Raw genomic sequence first — 17,006 nt, forward strand, 5'->3', positions numbered from 1 at the left:
GAAATGGTTGAACATTAACCATTTCCTTTTGGTACAATGACTCTGTGTATTCCTTCCATCTTCTCTTGATGCATTCTGCATCATTCAGTAATTTGCCCAGAGAATCCTTCAATAACAAAAGTCGAGTCTTGAATTTTTTCTTCAGTTTCCCCAGCTTGAGAAATGCTGAGCGTGTTCTTCCTTTTTGGTTTTCTGATTCCAGGTATTTACACATTTTGTTGTAATATTTGGCTTTATCTTTTCGAGCTGATCATTGAAATTTTCTGTTCAGCTCATGGACCTCGTCATTTCCTCTATTTGCTTTAGCATCTCTGTGCTGGAGAGCAAGTTTCAGTGTCTCTATTGACATCCATTTTGACCTTTACCTTCTTTCTTGTCTGCTCAATGACTTTTTGCTTTCTTCGTGTATGATGTTCTTGATGTCATCCCACAACTCTTCTGGTCTTTGGTCTTTAATTCTAATAGTCAAACCCAATTTCCCTTAAGTTGTTTCTAACTCATGGTAACTCCATGAGTGTCAGAGTAGAACTAGGCTCACATGAGGTTTTCAATGGTTTAGATCATTCAGAAGGACATCGCCAGGTCTTTCTTCCAAGGTGTCTCTGGGTAGATTCAAACAGCTGACCTATTGGTTAGCAATCAAGCACTTTAACCATGTGCTTATCCAGGGATTTCTTCTCATAGAGAGCATTAGAAAGAGTCCTTTCCTTTTCTCTATTCATACTCTAAAACACAAACTGAATCCTCTCTGTTAGGATGGTGTTGAATGAAAATCTCTGGCTTCATGCCTGCCTTCATATCATGCCTGCCAAATCTAGACGTATAAGCAGTTTTTACATGCTTACCAGCCACTCCATCTCAGTCCTAGGTGGGGTTTACGAATGGGAAACGTTTATTTTTTCTGTGTGATGATGATACTTTAGGTTTATTTCCTCACAGTACAAACTCTCTTCACAAATATGTATTTACTCTGATCAATTCTTCATGCCCCAGGGGTTATTATATAATATAAACTTTACCTAGCTCATCTCACAATTTTAGCTATTCCATTACTTTATATCTGAGAATGGTTTAGTAGAAATGGGGCAGCCTTTAAAAGTGAGTAGGAACCACAGTACATTGAGTTAGTCTTCTAATATAATATCTCTATGAAAGTCTGTTGATGCCTGGGGACAAGGTTATGGCTTGTCCATTACATTGGGGTGGTCACTAATGTAGCTCCAGAAGTCCCCGGTACATTTTTTTTTTTTAAGAAGGGCATACCTATGAAAGAAGTTTAGCTCTGTGATTTAATATTTCGGTAGCCTTGCACAAGCACGACTTCCCTCATCCTCAGTCTTTCCCTTCTGGGAAATGGGGCAATACCTACTCTTACATCTGCTGGGTGGATGCAAGAGACAGTAGACTATGAAGTACTTGTTTGTTCCCTCCTCCCACCCTCCTTTAGACAAGAGCAGCTTTCTTTCCTCTTTGTATCATCCCCAATATGTTGTTGCCTGGGTCCCCTCCTCAATTAAGTGGCTAGTTCCCCTCTCAAGTCTGATCCTTTATTGTTCTTAAGTCACAAAGCCCAGTGTCAGCGTGTGACGGTGTGAGAGAAAGAGAGAGAATTGATCTGGTTTCTTTGAAAATGTCTTCTTTGCTAAAACCACCACCTGAGATCCGATAGTGAAAGAATCCACTGGCACTAGCCCTTGTCAGAACAATTCAGAGAGACCCAGAGAGCATCCTCCCGGACTGGCAGCCAGCCCCAAGCTGCGCTGCCTTCTCCAATTCCCAACAGGCTCTGGGGCCAGGCCCCAACACTCCACCCCATGCATGGAAATGGGGTTGGAAGAGGGTCTGGTGATCTGAAGCAGAACTATCTCCATGCGGTCAAGACTGAGGACTTCTTCCCTCAGAGTCAAGGTTTTATCGGGAGTCTCAGGGATGACTGGTGGGGAGGGGGGCACACACATCCCGGCTGCTGCCAATTCCTTTCTTCTCCCCACAGTGTGTTTTAGAAGCCGGCATGTAGTTCATTCTCCTCCTAAACACTTCTCGGGTGCAGGGCCTGGAGTTGCCATAGAAACACCTTTTAACTCCTCCTCACCCAGAAGGTTGTGCTAGTCTCCAGGGCTTTTGAAGAAAAAGGTACAAAGAGACACCTGTGGATGGGGAGAGAGGCTCAGGAAGGGGAGGAGAGGAGCCAGCAGAAAAGCCAGGCAACATGGCAGCTGGCCATGACGAGAAAACAACCAAGAAAGTTCTGGAACAGGAAGCTGACAGGCTGTGCATTTTTAGTGGGTTACAGAGCTGATGAGTGGGGTGGTCTGGATCAAGGGAAAGGTGTCAAAGGAGAGAACAAGCAGAACCAGAGAGGCAAGGAGCAAGGACAATGGTGGGCCACCTACTGGACATCAGCAGGGTGCTCTGGGTAAGACACTGGGAGGTCACCAGACAGGCAAGCCCACATCCACACCTCCCATCTTTAAAAGGATTAGCTCACCTCCATCACTAGTGCAATATACCAAACACAGGCACAGAGCGGCTCTGAATCAATGCCAGTGCAGCTTACAGTTTGCCTTTCTTCTATTATTATTACGTTGTTTTGCTACACCACAGTGCTCTGGTCTTTTGGTTGCTTTCTGGTACGTTCGTTGTTGTTGTTGTTGTTTTCAGGACAGTTTACTAAAGTGCTGGTGGTGGGTAGCTGTTTCTTGAATAAACCCCAGAAAAATTGCAATGACTTTCTACTTCAGTCCAAACCCAGAGCAAGAAACGTGGAGACAGAAGAGAACCCGGGAGGCCCCGTTGCAAACAGGGATGACTTGCTGCTGTTCTCACAGTTCAGTGTGAACTTCTAGGGTGAACACTAAGAGGTGAAGGGCCAGGGGGTGTGGATGAGGCCCCCTTCCCCAGAAGACAGTGCCTGTGAACACACCCAGATTGTGGTCAAGCAGCAAAGTCACCCCATGGCAAGTCCACTTACCCTCTTCCACCTGTTAACTCCCTATGTGTCTCACTTAGCAAGACCAAAACAGTGGCAGCTGCCAACTCCCCGCTTTAATCAGGGGGGAATGTCACCATTGGAATATCTGGGGGGGGGGGGGGTGTCAGGACTTGCCCAGCCTTGGGCAACAGCAATGCTTCCAAACAAAGTGCAAAGAAAGCCAGTAGAGACAGGAAGGGTACCCAGGGCGGGCACCAGGAAACCTCTACCAAGGGCAAAACCAGATCACACCAACACCCACGGTTGCCAAGTGAACTGACCTGGTCACCACAGCCACCTCTCTGACTTCTAGGTGCAGCCTGACCTACTAGCAGGACCCTTCCCAACTCAGACACCCACCCTTCACCAGACTCATGGGCAGCACACTGGACCCAGTGAGAGGTTTGCTTCCCACTCTTGAAACATACATCCACTGTTCTTCACCTCTGAATCTCCACCCCACACCCAGCACACACACACAGGGTCACTGGACTGGCATGCTTTATGAGCTGCAAAGGAGCAGGGGGGATGACTCAGCCACTGATGCTCCTCCTCTGGACATCCAAACACAAGTGTCCCAAACACTCCCCAATAAGTTTCCCAGGACACTCCCAAGACCATCCATAAAAACTGGTTCCACTTCTGACTCTGACATTGCAAGACGCCAAATCCAGTTTGGGATTGTTGTCATGGCTTGACCCTTGGCATTTTGAGTCTTTGGGTGACATATCTATTTTCTGCAGTTCAGGCTCTCCCTCATCCCCCCAACCCCCCCCCCACACACACACACATTCAAAGAAGGAAAAATAAATAAATAATCGCCTTCCTGTGAATTTTCACAGCTATGTGATAAATGAACCCTCACACAATTCACTTCCAACTTGCTCTCAACACTCTCAATAATAATTTCTCAATGGGGAGGAGAGGGTCAACCCCAGCCTTTTCTCTGAATTCTTTTCCCCACCTTAAATCCACCCAAAAGGGACTGTCTGCTGTTCTCAGCCCTAAAAGCTCAGCTCCATTAGCACTCTCCTGACAAACACAGGGCTTGTTAGGTCCCAGTGAAAAGGTTGAACTTCATGGGTGCTGGAGATGAAGCAAACTCTAGAATACTCTCTTTGCAACTTCCAGCACATGGTTGGCAACTGTTTTTTTGTCTTGTTTTGTTTTTTTTTTTAAATTACCCCACAACGTAGCACTTTAGCTAGTATTGCAAGTTTAAGAAAAACTTTCCCCCACCCTTCTCCAACACTTTCTCTGGAGACTGGGTCAGGAGAATTTTCCGGATGTCAAAAGGACCCACAGGGGCCTCATGCCCCCAAAGGAAGATCAAAGGAGGCAGGGGGTTGGTTCATTTGACCCGCTGGGATTCCTGTACAGGGAATCCCCCTACCCCCACCCCCTCAGCTGTGTCAGAGCCCCGGCCCAAGGAAACGGAGTCTCACCAGCCCGTCCCAAGCATGTTTGCAGAGAAAAGAGAGGGGCTACTCATGCCTCCCAGAGCAGCGCCCCAGCGGGCTGCAGAGCGCGCGACCCATCACCGCGGGGTCTCCAGCTGAGGGTCCCGGAGCTTACCGATGTCAGAGTTGCAGAAGGCATCCTGGGGGTGGCTGGGCGAGCATGTGCACGCCTCGGCGCCCCAGTTCCCCAAGCTCCAGCTGCCCAGGAGCACGAAGAGGCCGAGCCAGGGAGTCATTGAGACGATCGCCACGGCGGCGGCTGCTGCTCGCCTCTTCAAAGTTGCTGTGCGTGTCTCCCGCGGGGCTGCCGCAGCCGGGCTAGCCGTCCGGCCGAACCCGGCAACTTTGGGCGCGGGCGCGCTGCCCTCCGACTGCCCGGGCTGGACGAGATGGGGCGGCGCACACTCTGCGAGTGGGCTTTCGGGCCGAAGAAGCAGGCGCTGGAGCCGGACCACAAGGCAAGGAGACGCTGTCCGAGCACCGGTCTGCTACCCGCTCCCTGCTTTGCACCGCTGCCCCTGCGGCGGGGAGATATAGCGCGGCTCCCTCCCTGTGCCCCCACCTTGGGTGCTCCTGGCCCGCCTCACCGACCAATGGCAGAGCCGCATGACCTCATCGGCCCTCCGAGAGGGGGCGGGGCCGGGGCGCGGGGCGGGGCCGCCCTGGCCCGTTCAGCTCCTTATAGGGAATAAGGCGGCTGTGGGCACGCGAGTGGGTGGGCTGGGGCGCTCCCCAGACCCGCGTTGGCCGGCTGTCCTTCGCAGCTGCGCCCACACTCCGCTTCCCGCCTGCACCCTAGTCCTACGTCTAGCCCATCCTCTAGGTGCCTCTGACCCAAAGCAGAATCAACTACCACCGGTCCACACCACCACCACCCCCCCAGCACAGCCCCCTCCACAGGTCAGAGACGGAACGCCTCAGGGAAAATGCTAGCCCTCTGCCTCGTCTTGCAGGCTCTGAGGAAAGACCAGCTGAGTTGGGGGGAAGTCTGATACCTGTTTGGAGATGGCCACATTGATGCTTGTTTCCTACCTGTCCCTCTCCCCAACTCCCAGCAAATGGGGTTGTGGATTCATTCTACAAACACTCTTATAGACACCTGGGGTGAACAAGACAAAACCTTATGGAACTTACTGGTAATCTATTAGTAAACGCATAAACACATGCTGTTGTTGTTGTTAAGAACACATGCTGCACTGATCTGTAATTGTTAGTGCCATCGAGTTGGTTCTGACCCCTAGCGACCCTGTATAGGGTTTCTGAGGAGTGGCTGGTGAGCTTGAACCGACGACCTTGTGGTTCAAACCAGTTTTACAGTCCGGGGCGTATTAACCCGCAGCACCACACCAGGACTCCTCTGTTCTATAATAATGGGTTAGAAATAACGGGGGAGGACTCTGCTTTCTATGGGATAGTAAGCAAAGGTCTCTCTGAAGAAGCGACATCCTAGCTGAGATGGGAGCACCAGGAAGGACTAGCCAAAAGGCAGCCTGGGAGAAGAGTACTTCAGGCAGGGGGAAGAAATGCAGGCCTTGAACTCATTTGAAGAACAAAGTTAGAAAGGATGGGAAAGTGGTAACCTTGCCTACCTCAGGCAGGTTTCCATCCTTAGCAAAAATTTGGGGATGAACTGACTCAAGTCTATGTAAATCCAGTTGGGCTGCTAGCCTCAAAGTCCGTGGTGTAAGCTGTTCCTTGGGAAAAACATGAGGCTCTATTCCCATAAAGATTGACAGCCTTGGAAATGCTATGAGGCAGAATTGACTCCTTGGCAGTTGCTTCTGACTCATGGTGGAGAACAACCCAGGATCCTTAACTATAATTGATAATCTTGGTGTGGTGACATAGGATAAGCACTGGATCTCAAGGTGGTGGTTCAAACTCACCAGCCACTCCTCAGAGACCCTATTTAGGGTCGCTATGAGTCAGAACCGACTCCACAGCACTTAACAACAACAACAATACTAATACTGGAGTCCTGGTGTGGTGCTGTAGGACAAGCACCGGCCTGTTAACCGGAAGGTCTGTGGTTTAAACCCACCAGCCACTCCTCAGAAACCTCAAACAGTCACAACCGCCTTGACAGAACTTAACAACAACACTGTTACTATCTGTATTATTAAGTAACACCTTGAGGCTGTATAAGGAATCAAGTCTCCTGCATTGGTTTGGTTCGGGGTTTGATTCTGTTGTTAGTTTTTAAAAGCCAGGTTCCATGTCACATCTCATTATATTTTACAGTCATCTTTCTAGGTAGGAAAGGTGCAAGATATCATTCACATGTTCCAGGTGAGGAAACGCACCAAGAGCTGAAATGACGCAGATCATTCATTTACACTGATTCTTATTGCAAGAGATATGTTTCTTTCTCCAAACTTTGTTGTTGTTACAAGAGACGTGGACAGAACTAAACGTTGCTGGGGTGGTGCTGTAGGATAAGCACTGGACTGCTAACCACAGGATCGGTGATTCAAACTCATCAGCCACTCCTCGGAAATCTTATACAGGGTTCCTATGAGTTGGAACTGACTCTAGAGAACTTAGCAACAACACAGCCATTGATTTGCTCCTGTCTATTGCTGCCGCCTTTTATATTTAGAGTGATTTCCATCTTAGGTGACTCACCTTCCAGTGCTGTACTGGACAATATTCTGTTGCACTCTATAGTTTTGTGTTTTTTTTTCCATAGGCTTATTTTCAGAAGCAGATCACCAGGCCTTTCTTCCTAATCTTTCTTCATCAGGACTTGAACCATCACACCTATCCCGGGCCATCAAGTTGCTTCTGACTCATGGTAATACTGTAGGAAGAACAGAGTAAATCTGCTCCGTAGTGTTTCCAAGACTGTTAAGTTTGTATTGAAAGGAGCTCTGGTAGCATAGTGGTTATGAATCAGGCTGCGAACCTTAAGGTCAGCAGTTCGATACTACCACGGGAGAAAGATGAGGCTTTCTGCTCCCGTAAAGATTTACAGCCTTGGAAACCCTGTACAGGTTCACTATGGGTCGGAACCGACTCAACAGCACTTAATAACAACACCACCAATAAGTGTGTACTGAAGCAGACAGCCTTTTTCACCTCCCTCAGAGCAGCAGGTAGGTTTCACCCACCAATCTTGAGATTAGCAGCCCAACACTTAACTCATTGCACCACCAGGGGTCCTTAGTTTGGGTTTTAACTGTGGTTAAGCTTAAATTTGGAGTCCTGGTGTGGTGCTGTGAAGTCGGCTTGAACTTCAAGGTTGGTGGTTCAAGTTCACCAGCCTCCTTGGAAATCTTATACAGAGTCCATACGGGTTGGAACCAACTCGACAGCGCTTAACAACACGCTTAAATCTAACTGCGCAAATGCCCTCTATGTTTCTCTCTCAGTCTCTCCAGTCTCATCATGTTAGAAAAAGATTTGTATGTCTTGGCTATAAGAATGCTAAATGTTGGAACAAAATAAGGGCTGGGAATATTGGTCAGAAAATACAAGCTCCACCTCTTTCTCAGAAATGCCTATATTTACAGCTCCAAGAAGTGAAATTAGAATGACCGATGTAGAAATTGTCTTCGGTATTTCCAAGAACAATTTTCAAACTATCTTTTCCAAACCCCTAAACATTTTGCTGTAGGGAATCTAGTTTCCACATTTTAATACCTTGTGCCCCTTCCAACTTGAAGAATCATCTTACCTCTAACTATATAGTCTAATCCCCAGAGACCTTTTCCCTCTCAACATTTACTCCAACGGTTTCATTGTTTCATTAAATACAGTTTTGCTATTTTCTCAAGCAGAGTGCCTAGGTAGTACAGACCGTTCACACACTCAGTTGCTGACCAAAAGGTTGTGGGTTCAAGCCCACCCAGAGGTGCGTCAGAAGAAAGACCTGGCAATCTGCTTCTGAAAAATCAGCAACTGAAAACCCTACAGAGTACAATTCTACTCAGACATGTGGAGTCATCGTGAGTCAGAGTCAACTTGATGGCAACTTGTTTGTTTGGGTTGGGTTTGGTTTTTATCTCAACCACACTAGCAACACTTTGAGGCATGAGATCTTTGGCCACTCTTCTTAAATTCTCATAAACACAACAGAGTTCCCAGGAGACTTAGGTGTGGATCTGGCCAGCAAGCCATGCAATAGCAAGGAGGCATTCAGGGGAGCAGCCCATTGATGCAGATCGAAGGAGAGATTTGTAAGACTTGCTTCTCTCTGCCCAGTCCCAGATGCAGTCATGTGGAAGACGTTAGAAGATTTTCCCAGGCCAAATCCCAATCTTATGGGACTTAGGTCCTCTCTTCTCTTTTTTCTTTTTATTTGATACTTTGTCCAAAGTGCTAATAGTTTCTCCAAGGAAAGGACTTGCCTATTAAATGCTATCAGGCTTTTGTTGAAACTTTTGCTAAACTTCAAGCAGCAGGTTGCTTACAGAAAGCATCTTAAACATCGGATTAGGGGAACTGCTTAATTATGTAAAGCAGGATTATTCCTGATTGTTTTTCCAGTTGAAAGGTGATAAAATTGCCTTTCAGGTTATTGCCTTGTGCATTCTACCCTAAGCTGGTACAGAGTCTTTGGAGTTCAGAGAGCACGAAGATTCTTTCCGTTGGGAAGCTCTCCCTAATGCCTAGCTTGAGGGGTGTTCCCTCCACTTTCCCATGTGAGATCAGCTCCATTCTTACGCAGAGGAAGAGAAAAGCTGTAGGCATCCTCATGGTAGAGAGCCCACCCAGTTATGCCTCAGGATGTCACAGTGTCTGTGAGTCTAATAGTAGCTATGAATGACTTTTTCAAGGCTGTTTTCTAAGTTGGATGGAGTTGTTGTTGTTATGTGCTGTGGAGTCGGTTCCGACCCATAGCGACCCTGTACAGGATTTCCAAGGCTGTAAATCTTTATGGGAGCAGAAAGCCTCATCTTTCTCCCACAGAACAGCTGGTGGTTTTGAACTGATGACCCTGAGGTTAGCAGCCCGATTTGTAACCACTACACTACCAGAGCTCCTTTTGGATGGAGTAGACCTGGAATTAATGGTTAAGAATGAAGACGGTGACTCTTCGGCTTTCTCTTGACAGCTAAGAACGATGGTACATTTATAAACCTGGGAATAGCTTATGAAGTTTCAATATCTGTCTGAGCTGTCCTCAAATCTACCAGGCTGACCTGTCAGTCCCCTTTTCTGAAAGTTTTGTACAAAAGATGAATCTCTGCCTACCTCCTTCCTGTCAAAGTATAAGGTACTGGAGTCTGTAGAAATTGTTCCCATAAACGTTTAGAATTAAAAAGGACCTCAGAGCTCCACTGTTCTCATTGTGCAGATAGGGTAAATAATATCACGAAGGTGAAGGAATTTGCCCCAAGTTTCAAAGTCAGCTTGTGGCGGAGTCAAGAAAGCCCCCTCAAGCTGCCTTTTGTACCTGAGGCTCCTCTAATGTCCCCATGGGCCTCAGTCCTCCCAGCTCCAGCATGTGACTCTATGATTGGGCTCTGGTCATGGGAATGTCAGGCCCTTGCTGTTCCTGGAATCCAGCATTTCCAGATCTGGAGATGGTCCATTCTAAGTCTGTTTGTCCAGGGCTCTGCACGTGGAAAGCACCACCTGTGCTGACCAGCTAGTTTTTCTTACGATAATCATCACCCTTTGAGCCAATCAAAGCCAATGGAACTCTGTACTCTCCAGAGATTTAACTCTTGTGTGCTTACTTTTTTCCCTTTCTAAATTATTACCTGATGTCTTTGGATAACCTTCTGAACATGTCTTTGCAAAGAAATACATGAAAAGTTTTCTTTCTGGGGGACCAAAAAGGAGTTGGAGTGGAGGGGGGCAGAAGCAAAGACCTGAGATGTATTCCAATTGTTATAGGAGAATAGTTATGTGTCTGCCTTGGATAAGACCCATCTTAGGCCTCTATTTCTATGTTAGAAGATAAAAAATGTACCTCAGTGGTCTCCATAAGCTCTCTTGGCTCCAATAGTCTAAGATTCTATGGGAAAGTCTCATGAACAAGGCCAATGGTACTGAAGGGAAGATAGATCTTGCCACTTAAACAAGTGTAAGACAAATCGAATATGCCTGAGACTGAAAAGCATCCATCAATGCCTCAATCAGCACTTATCGGATTCCTACTCTGTGCTGTCCTCTAAGACTCTAGGCTGAAAGTAAAGAATTTCAGAGAAGACAGTAATGGTGGTGATAGAGAGAAGAGAGTGAGAGTCCAGTCCCTGGTATTTGTCTATTTACTTCTTGGATTGTAAGCACTGTAAGGTCAGGAAAAATGGCTTTTTGTCTCTATACTATATCTGAAATTCATCGAACTCCTACACATCCTTCAGATCTCAGCTTAGATGTCACCTCCTCCAGGATGTCTCCTAGGATTCCCCTCCCATGCATCCTCAGTATCTTGTGCTTTCTATTTTCACAACACTTAGCCAATTGTAAGGGGTTCTGGTGTGGTACTGTGGGATAATTCACTGGACCACAAGTTTGCTTTGAACCTCAACATTGGTGGTTCAAATTTAACAGCCTAGGAAACCCTATACAAGGTCGCTATGAGTTAGAACTGACTGGAAGGCACTTTTAACAATAACAAGCCAATTGTAAAGTGATTATCTGTTTATCCATCTGTTTCCCTTCCTGCTCCTTGAGAACAGGGATCCAGTGTGCTAACATTCGAGTTCAGTAAGTAAGGGTTGAAAGGGTGGCACGGAATGGCACAGACTTCCCAGTATTCACTCCATTGAGAGTTCAAGGAGCTTTATCCCTCTGGCCAGTGCTAGGGGGCGCTGTAAGCCAGAGAACACCCATTATTCCCTCAGCCTTCTTGTCTCCACCAATCTCCCTCCCTGAGAAGGCGGGAGAGGCACAATTCCACCCTAGTTAGTGGAGTCCCAGTGCCTTTGAGTGGGTGATGTTAATCCCTCCCATCTCTGATGGCTACAGAGCTCTCAGTCAACATCCCGTCCTTAGCTGCCGAATTCCTCCACCCCTGAATTGGCGGCAGTCAGCCCAAGGGGACCAATTCTCTGGAAGCTCCATACTTGTGAATCATTGGTCTGGGGGCCCGGGGAAGCCTGGGAACACCAAGCAAAAGATGCCACACTCACAGTCTTCAAGGGCCGAAATTAAACCTGAGAAGGTGCTGAGAAGACATGTATGTATCACGTCTGCTGTCTTATAGGGAAACACCTCTTTTCTCCCCTTTTCCTTCCAGACCCTAGCCACAATACCCTCCCTTAAACCCACAATCCATCTGAAAGTCATTATATTCAAAATAGCCTTTTCCAAATAACAGCCCTGGTCCAGCCACCACCCTGAGCCCTGGCCAGACCCTCAGTGGGGTTACTGCCCAGCACTAGGTAATTGGGAACCTAACGCAGTAGGTACTTCAGGTTTTCTCTGTCTGGCACCAGTAGGGAGTTACCACCGCCTTCACTGGTTTCCATCTGGAGCCAATTTCATGGAAATAAAATTGCAAGGCGTCTCTTGCCCCAGATCACCCCCCAGCCCCACCAGGGAATTAAAGATCCCTCTGTTAAGAATCGCTGGCTACATTCAAGTGAATCCTGGTTTGTTTTTTTGTTGTTGTTTTTTTTTATTTCTTTCCATAGGAAGAGACTCCCAAGGATTTTAAGCTGGAAAACAAATGTGTGCAGTAGACACATTCCATGCCTGGCATTTTCTGGGGTGGTAGGCAGTGAGCAGAGTTCAGTCTCCCAGCTCTTTCTTTCTCTTTTTGTAGAGACTGTGTGCTCCGACGGCCAGTGTGATCTGTATGAAGGATAATATGAAATGGCAGGAGAGGAACTGCACCACTGCCTCATCTTAATGGCTTCCTTATGCCCGGGGAACTCTGGGATGTTTCCTTGAGCAAGGAGTCGCTTCTTTGTGGTTTCTGTGAAGCTTGGATGCTCAGCTTCACACAGAGGCTGCCCACGAGGGTCTCAGCAAGTGCTCTCGTGGACTACGAAGGAATGGGGTAGATGGATCGTTGGTGTCTAGTCATACCAGGCTGGAGAGTTTGCATTTGCCAGAGCACTTGAGCCCCCATCAGTGGGACCTACTGAAGCTGAAATGAGCTTGTCTTAGGATCTTTAGACCTGGCTGTGGGGGCTCCACTTTCAGTGAGGGGTTTCCATTTCTGACCTCTCAGGCTTCTTGATAGACTCCTTGGTGTGGGCCAATATTTCTGTCTTGGATTCTCTGCTCTTCCTTTTTAGCCACCACATTCTACCTGAGGAGTCCCACCCCACTCACATGGTTTCAATCCTCCTGCTATGCTGTTGGCGCTGAGAAATGCAAGGCAGGCACTGAGATCTCACTGAGCTCCAGGCCTTTCTATCCAACTTCCTCCTAGACAACTTCACCTGGAGGTCCCATGACCTCCTCAAGACTCTGTTGTTTTAAGGTGCTGTCAGAAGAAAGCAATGCTTGGTCTGGTGCCATCCCTACAGTTGTGGTTACAAGTGAGCTCCTTACTGCTGCCACTGTGTTAATCCATCAGACTCTTAAGCATCCAAAACTCATTGACTTTTCTGCTCCATCCTTGCCAATGGTCTCCGCGTTCCCCAAGTCCTGTTGATTCTCACTCCACATCTCTTCTAACCACTCCTTCGTATCCCTGTTCCCACCATTTCTGCCTAGGGCACTCGTCTGGAAACTTACAATCACCACATAATTGGGCACTCTACCTCGACTCTTCCAAGTTTTGCACTGCAAATGTTTTCAGATGTAAACCTAAAATCATGCTATCCCTTGCTTAAAATGATTCCTCTGTTCTCCATGGTTTTCAAAGGCTTAATTTAAACTCCAAAGACATACAAGACCCTCTGTGATGTGACCTTTCCTAGGGCCCCCACAGTCCACACCTTTAGAGGACACCACCCACATAGAAGACACTGTCATTACAACCCTACAGTCCTGCTAAAGTCCCTGGTGATACAAATGGTTAAGGCACTCAGAGGCTAACTGAAAGGTGGATGTTTGCATCCACCCAGAGACACCTTATGAGCACAATAAAGTGTTCCGGAATACGCAGACTTCACAATGTTGTCCCTAGCTTGTCATGATCCACACAATCGAAAGCCTTTGTATAATTCAATAAAACACAGTGACAACAGTAGTGAGGTTGGCCCAGGATTGGACAGTGTTTTGTTCTGCTGTGCATAAGGTCGCTATGAGTCGGTACCAACTCAGTGGCACCTAACAACAACAACAAGAGGCACCTTGAAAGAAAGAGCTGGAGATGTACTTCTGTGAAAAACAGTCACAGGAAACCTGTGGAGCACAGTTCTATTCTGAAATGCATGGGATTGCCTGGAGCTGGGATCAACCGCCTGGCAACTGGTTATGCCGTAATGAACAGTAATGCAACAGAAGGTTCTATACTTGCTGCCCAAATAAATGCAACCTTCTTTCTCATCTTCTGATTTTATATTCCAGCTGTCAGTTTCCTGCCTTGTTCATATTGCACTGCTTGCCTGGAATCCGCACTCCCCCAATATTTTGTCCACCTGCTTTTTCTGCCAGGAAACATTATTCTTCAATGTTGCATAGTATTTCATTGTGTAGATATGCCAGAGTTTGTTGAACCCTTCTTCTGTTGATGGGCATTTAGGCTGCATCCATCTTTTTGCTATCGTGACTAGTATTACAGTGAACACGGGTGTGCAGATATCTTTCACATTTTTTCAGCTGAAGTCACTACTACATGAATGTTTTCTTGACCCTCTATCTGCCCTTCTTCCTCCCTTAGGCCATGAAGACCTTACGCCGTACATACATAGCCCAACAGACCTTCCAGAATGCCATTTAGGTGCTTCTGAAATTCTGTTAGCCTTAGTGGTTGGTATGAGCTCCTCTTATACCTCACACAGCATTTACACACAGGAAGCGCTTACCAAATAGTGAAAGTCTAAACTAACCAATGGGAGTCAGAGTATCATCCTGAAACATTCATTGTGGCAGAGTTTCTGGAATTCAGCTTCTTGGGCCCAGAAACTCAACTAAATTAGGATCCCCGAGCTAAGAGGTCCCAGAAACACTACCCAACGATTCGTAAGAGACCAGTAGACCAGTCACAATTCCATTTCTTTATTTCTTATAAAATATTTAATTGCCATGTAGTCTGAAGCACTCATGGTAACATGACCCCCATCTTTTTCTCCTACCAATCATGGAGAACATCATGAGAAGTCTGTTTTTCATCAGATGGTGTGTGGCATATGAGGTCATTGTTAGAAATGGCCTTCAGCTAAGATACTTTGAAATTCTGCTCCCGGAGCAAAGGGTCAAGAAAACCTCTCCAAGGGTGTGACAATGCTCAGACCCCCTGGAAAGAAGGACCATTTTCTATGGGCAGTGCCAGCTACACACTGCCAACGTTGTTCTCTTTGGTCTTCCAGATTCTTTGCTCCAGACTGGCACTGCCTCTTCCCCACTCTCCTCAGACTCTTTCTGCACTGGAATGATTATAATTCATTTGGGTTTTCCTATTTGCTTGTTTATTAACTTTGTACTGTGACTTGGGTGAAGGTTTACAGAGCAGATTGGTTTTCCATTCCACAGTGCAGATGCATTTTGTTTCATATCATTGACTGCAACACCCCATCCCCACCCCCAATGTAACTTATCCCACTCCTTCTGTGTGTTTCCTGCTTCCATCCCTCCTTTCCTAATGCTTCTGAGTGTTACTCTTAGGTACATGCTGCCCTGTTGATCTCAAAGTGTTGGTATTCTAAGATATGTGTAGCTTTCTAATGTTACAATTCCCCCTTAGAAGCCTGTACAGGGTCGCTATGGGTCGGAATCAACTCGACGGTACTTAACAACAACAACAACAGTGTTTTGCTGAAAATTGAGTCTTGAGAGTGAGTTCATTTCCAGACCTGAAGGCCATTGTCTTAGGCGTTCCCACAGTTCCTAGCTGGCCAGTAAGCCTGGTGTTTTATTATTATTATTATAAGTTGAATGAAGGTTTACAAAGCAGATCATCAGTTTTACATTGAACAGATCATGTGCTTCATTTTATTTCAGTGATTTGTTGTTATTGTTAAGTGCTGTTGAATCGGTTCTGACCCGTAGCGACGCTGTATAGGGTTTCCAAGGAGCAGCTGATGAGGTTGAACCACCGACTTTGCAGTTCAAATGACTTTGCAGTCTGGCGCATTAACCCACAGCGCCACCCCAGGACTTAAAATCTAGTATTTGCCTCTATTCACTTTAATTCTTTTTTCTTTCCCCTTTCTTTGCCCCCAGAACGTTTCTTTGGTCAAGAAAACCTTTTCTTAACTTTTTACAACAGCAATCTCATACAATATTGTTCTTTTTATGTTGACTAATTTCACTCAGCATAATGTCCTCCAGGTTCATGCACGTTGTGAGGTGTTTTGCAGATTCCTAAGTGTTCTTCAATGTTGCATAGTATTTCATTGTGTGTATACACCAAAGTTTAACCATTCTTCTATTGATGGGCATTTAGGCTGCCTCCATCTTTTTGCTATTGTGAATAATGCTACAGTGAACATGGGTGTGTGTGTATCTATTTGTGTTACAACTCTTATTTCTCTAGGATATATACCAAGTAGAGGGATTGCTGGATCATATGGTATTCCTATCTCCAACTTTCTGAGGAAGCGCCATACTGTTCTCCACAGTGGTTGTACCATTTTACAGTCCCACCAGCAGTGTAAAAGTGTCCCAGTCTCTCCACAACCCACCAGCGTTTGATGTTTTCTGTTTTTTCACTTTGCTATTAATGCTGGATGTTGACCGCTGTTTCTCCCACCACTCGTCTGTCAGTTTGTCATACTTTGAAGGCTTGTGTGTTTGCTGTGATGTTGGAAGCTCTGCCATCCATATTTTAAATGTCATTTACATCACCCATACTGGGCAGGTTTCAGCTGAGCTACCAGACTAAGACAGACTAGGAAGATGGACAAGTAAACTACTTCTGAAAGTTTAGCCTCTGAAAACCTTAGGAATAGCAGGACAACACTGTCAGTACCAGAATATTGAATATTGAAACTTTATGAATAGCACCAGAAGATTGTCAGATACAGTGCCAGAAGATGAGCCCCTAAGGTTGGAAGACACTCAAAATATGACTGGGGAAGAGAAAAGATTGAAGTTGTCAAAGACTTCGTTTTATTGGATCCACTATCAACACTCAGGGAAGCAGCAGTCAAGAAATCAAACAATGTATTGCATTAAGTAAATCTGCTGCACAAGACCTCTTTAAAGTGTAGAAGAGCAAAGATGTCAGCTTGAGGACTAAGGTGTGCCTGACCCAAGCCATGGTATTTTCAGTAGCTTCATATGCATGTGAAATTTGATCAGTGACTAAGGAAGACCGTAGAAGAATCCATGCAGTTGAGTTACGCTGTTGAAGAAACGTACTGTGAGCTGCCAGAAAAACAAACAAATCTATGTTGGTTTAAGTACAGGCAGAATGCTTCTTAGAAGCCAGGATGGTGAAATGCTGTCTCTTATACTTGGGACATATTATCAGGAGGGACCAGTCCCTGGAGAAGGACATCATGTTTGGTAAAGTGGAGGGTCAGGAAAAAAAAGGAAGACCCCCAATGAGATGGATTGGC

The 17,006-nt window shown here is 46.3% G+C and overlaps 2 protein-coding genes across 3 annotated transcripts in view; one reads left to right on the forward strand and one right to left on the reverse strand.

Moving 5' to 3' along the window:
- Positions 1-4,728, reverse strand: part of TIMP3 (TIMP metallopeptidase inhibitor 3) — a 78,399-nt gene extending 73,671 nt beyond the window's left edge. The window contains exon 1 of the mRNA XM_006865237.1: positions 4,547-4,728. Within this exon, the coding sequence (XP_006865299.1) occupies positions 4,547-4,667 (121 nt within the window). The 5' untranslated portion in view covers positions 4,668-4,728. The remainder of the gene's footprint in view (positions 1-4,546) is intronic.
- The window catches only part of SYN3 (synapsin III), a 697,366-nt gene that overhangs the window by 292,582 nt on the left and 387,778 nt on the right, over positions 1-17,006 (forward strand). The window lies entirely within an intron of this gene.

This window comes from Chrysochloris asiatica, unplaced genomic scaffold (assembly GCF_000296735.1).
Source record: "Chrysochloris asiatica unplaced genomic scaffold, ChrAsi1.0 scaffold00076, whole genome shotgun sequence".
Classification (NCBI taxonomy): Eukaryota; Metazoa; Chordata; class Mammalia; order Afrosoricida; family Chrysochloridae; genus Chrysochloris; species Chrysochloris asiatica.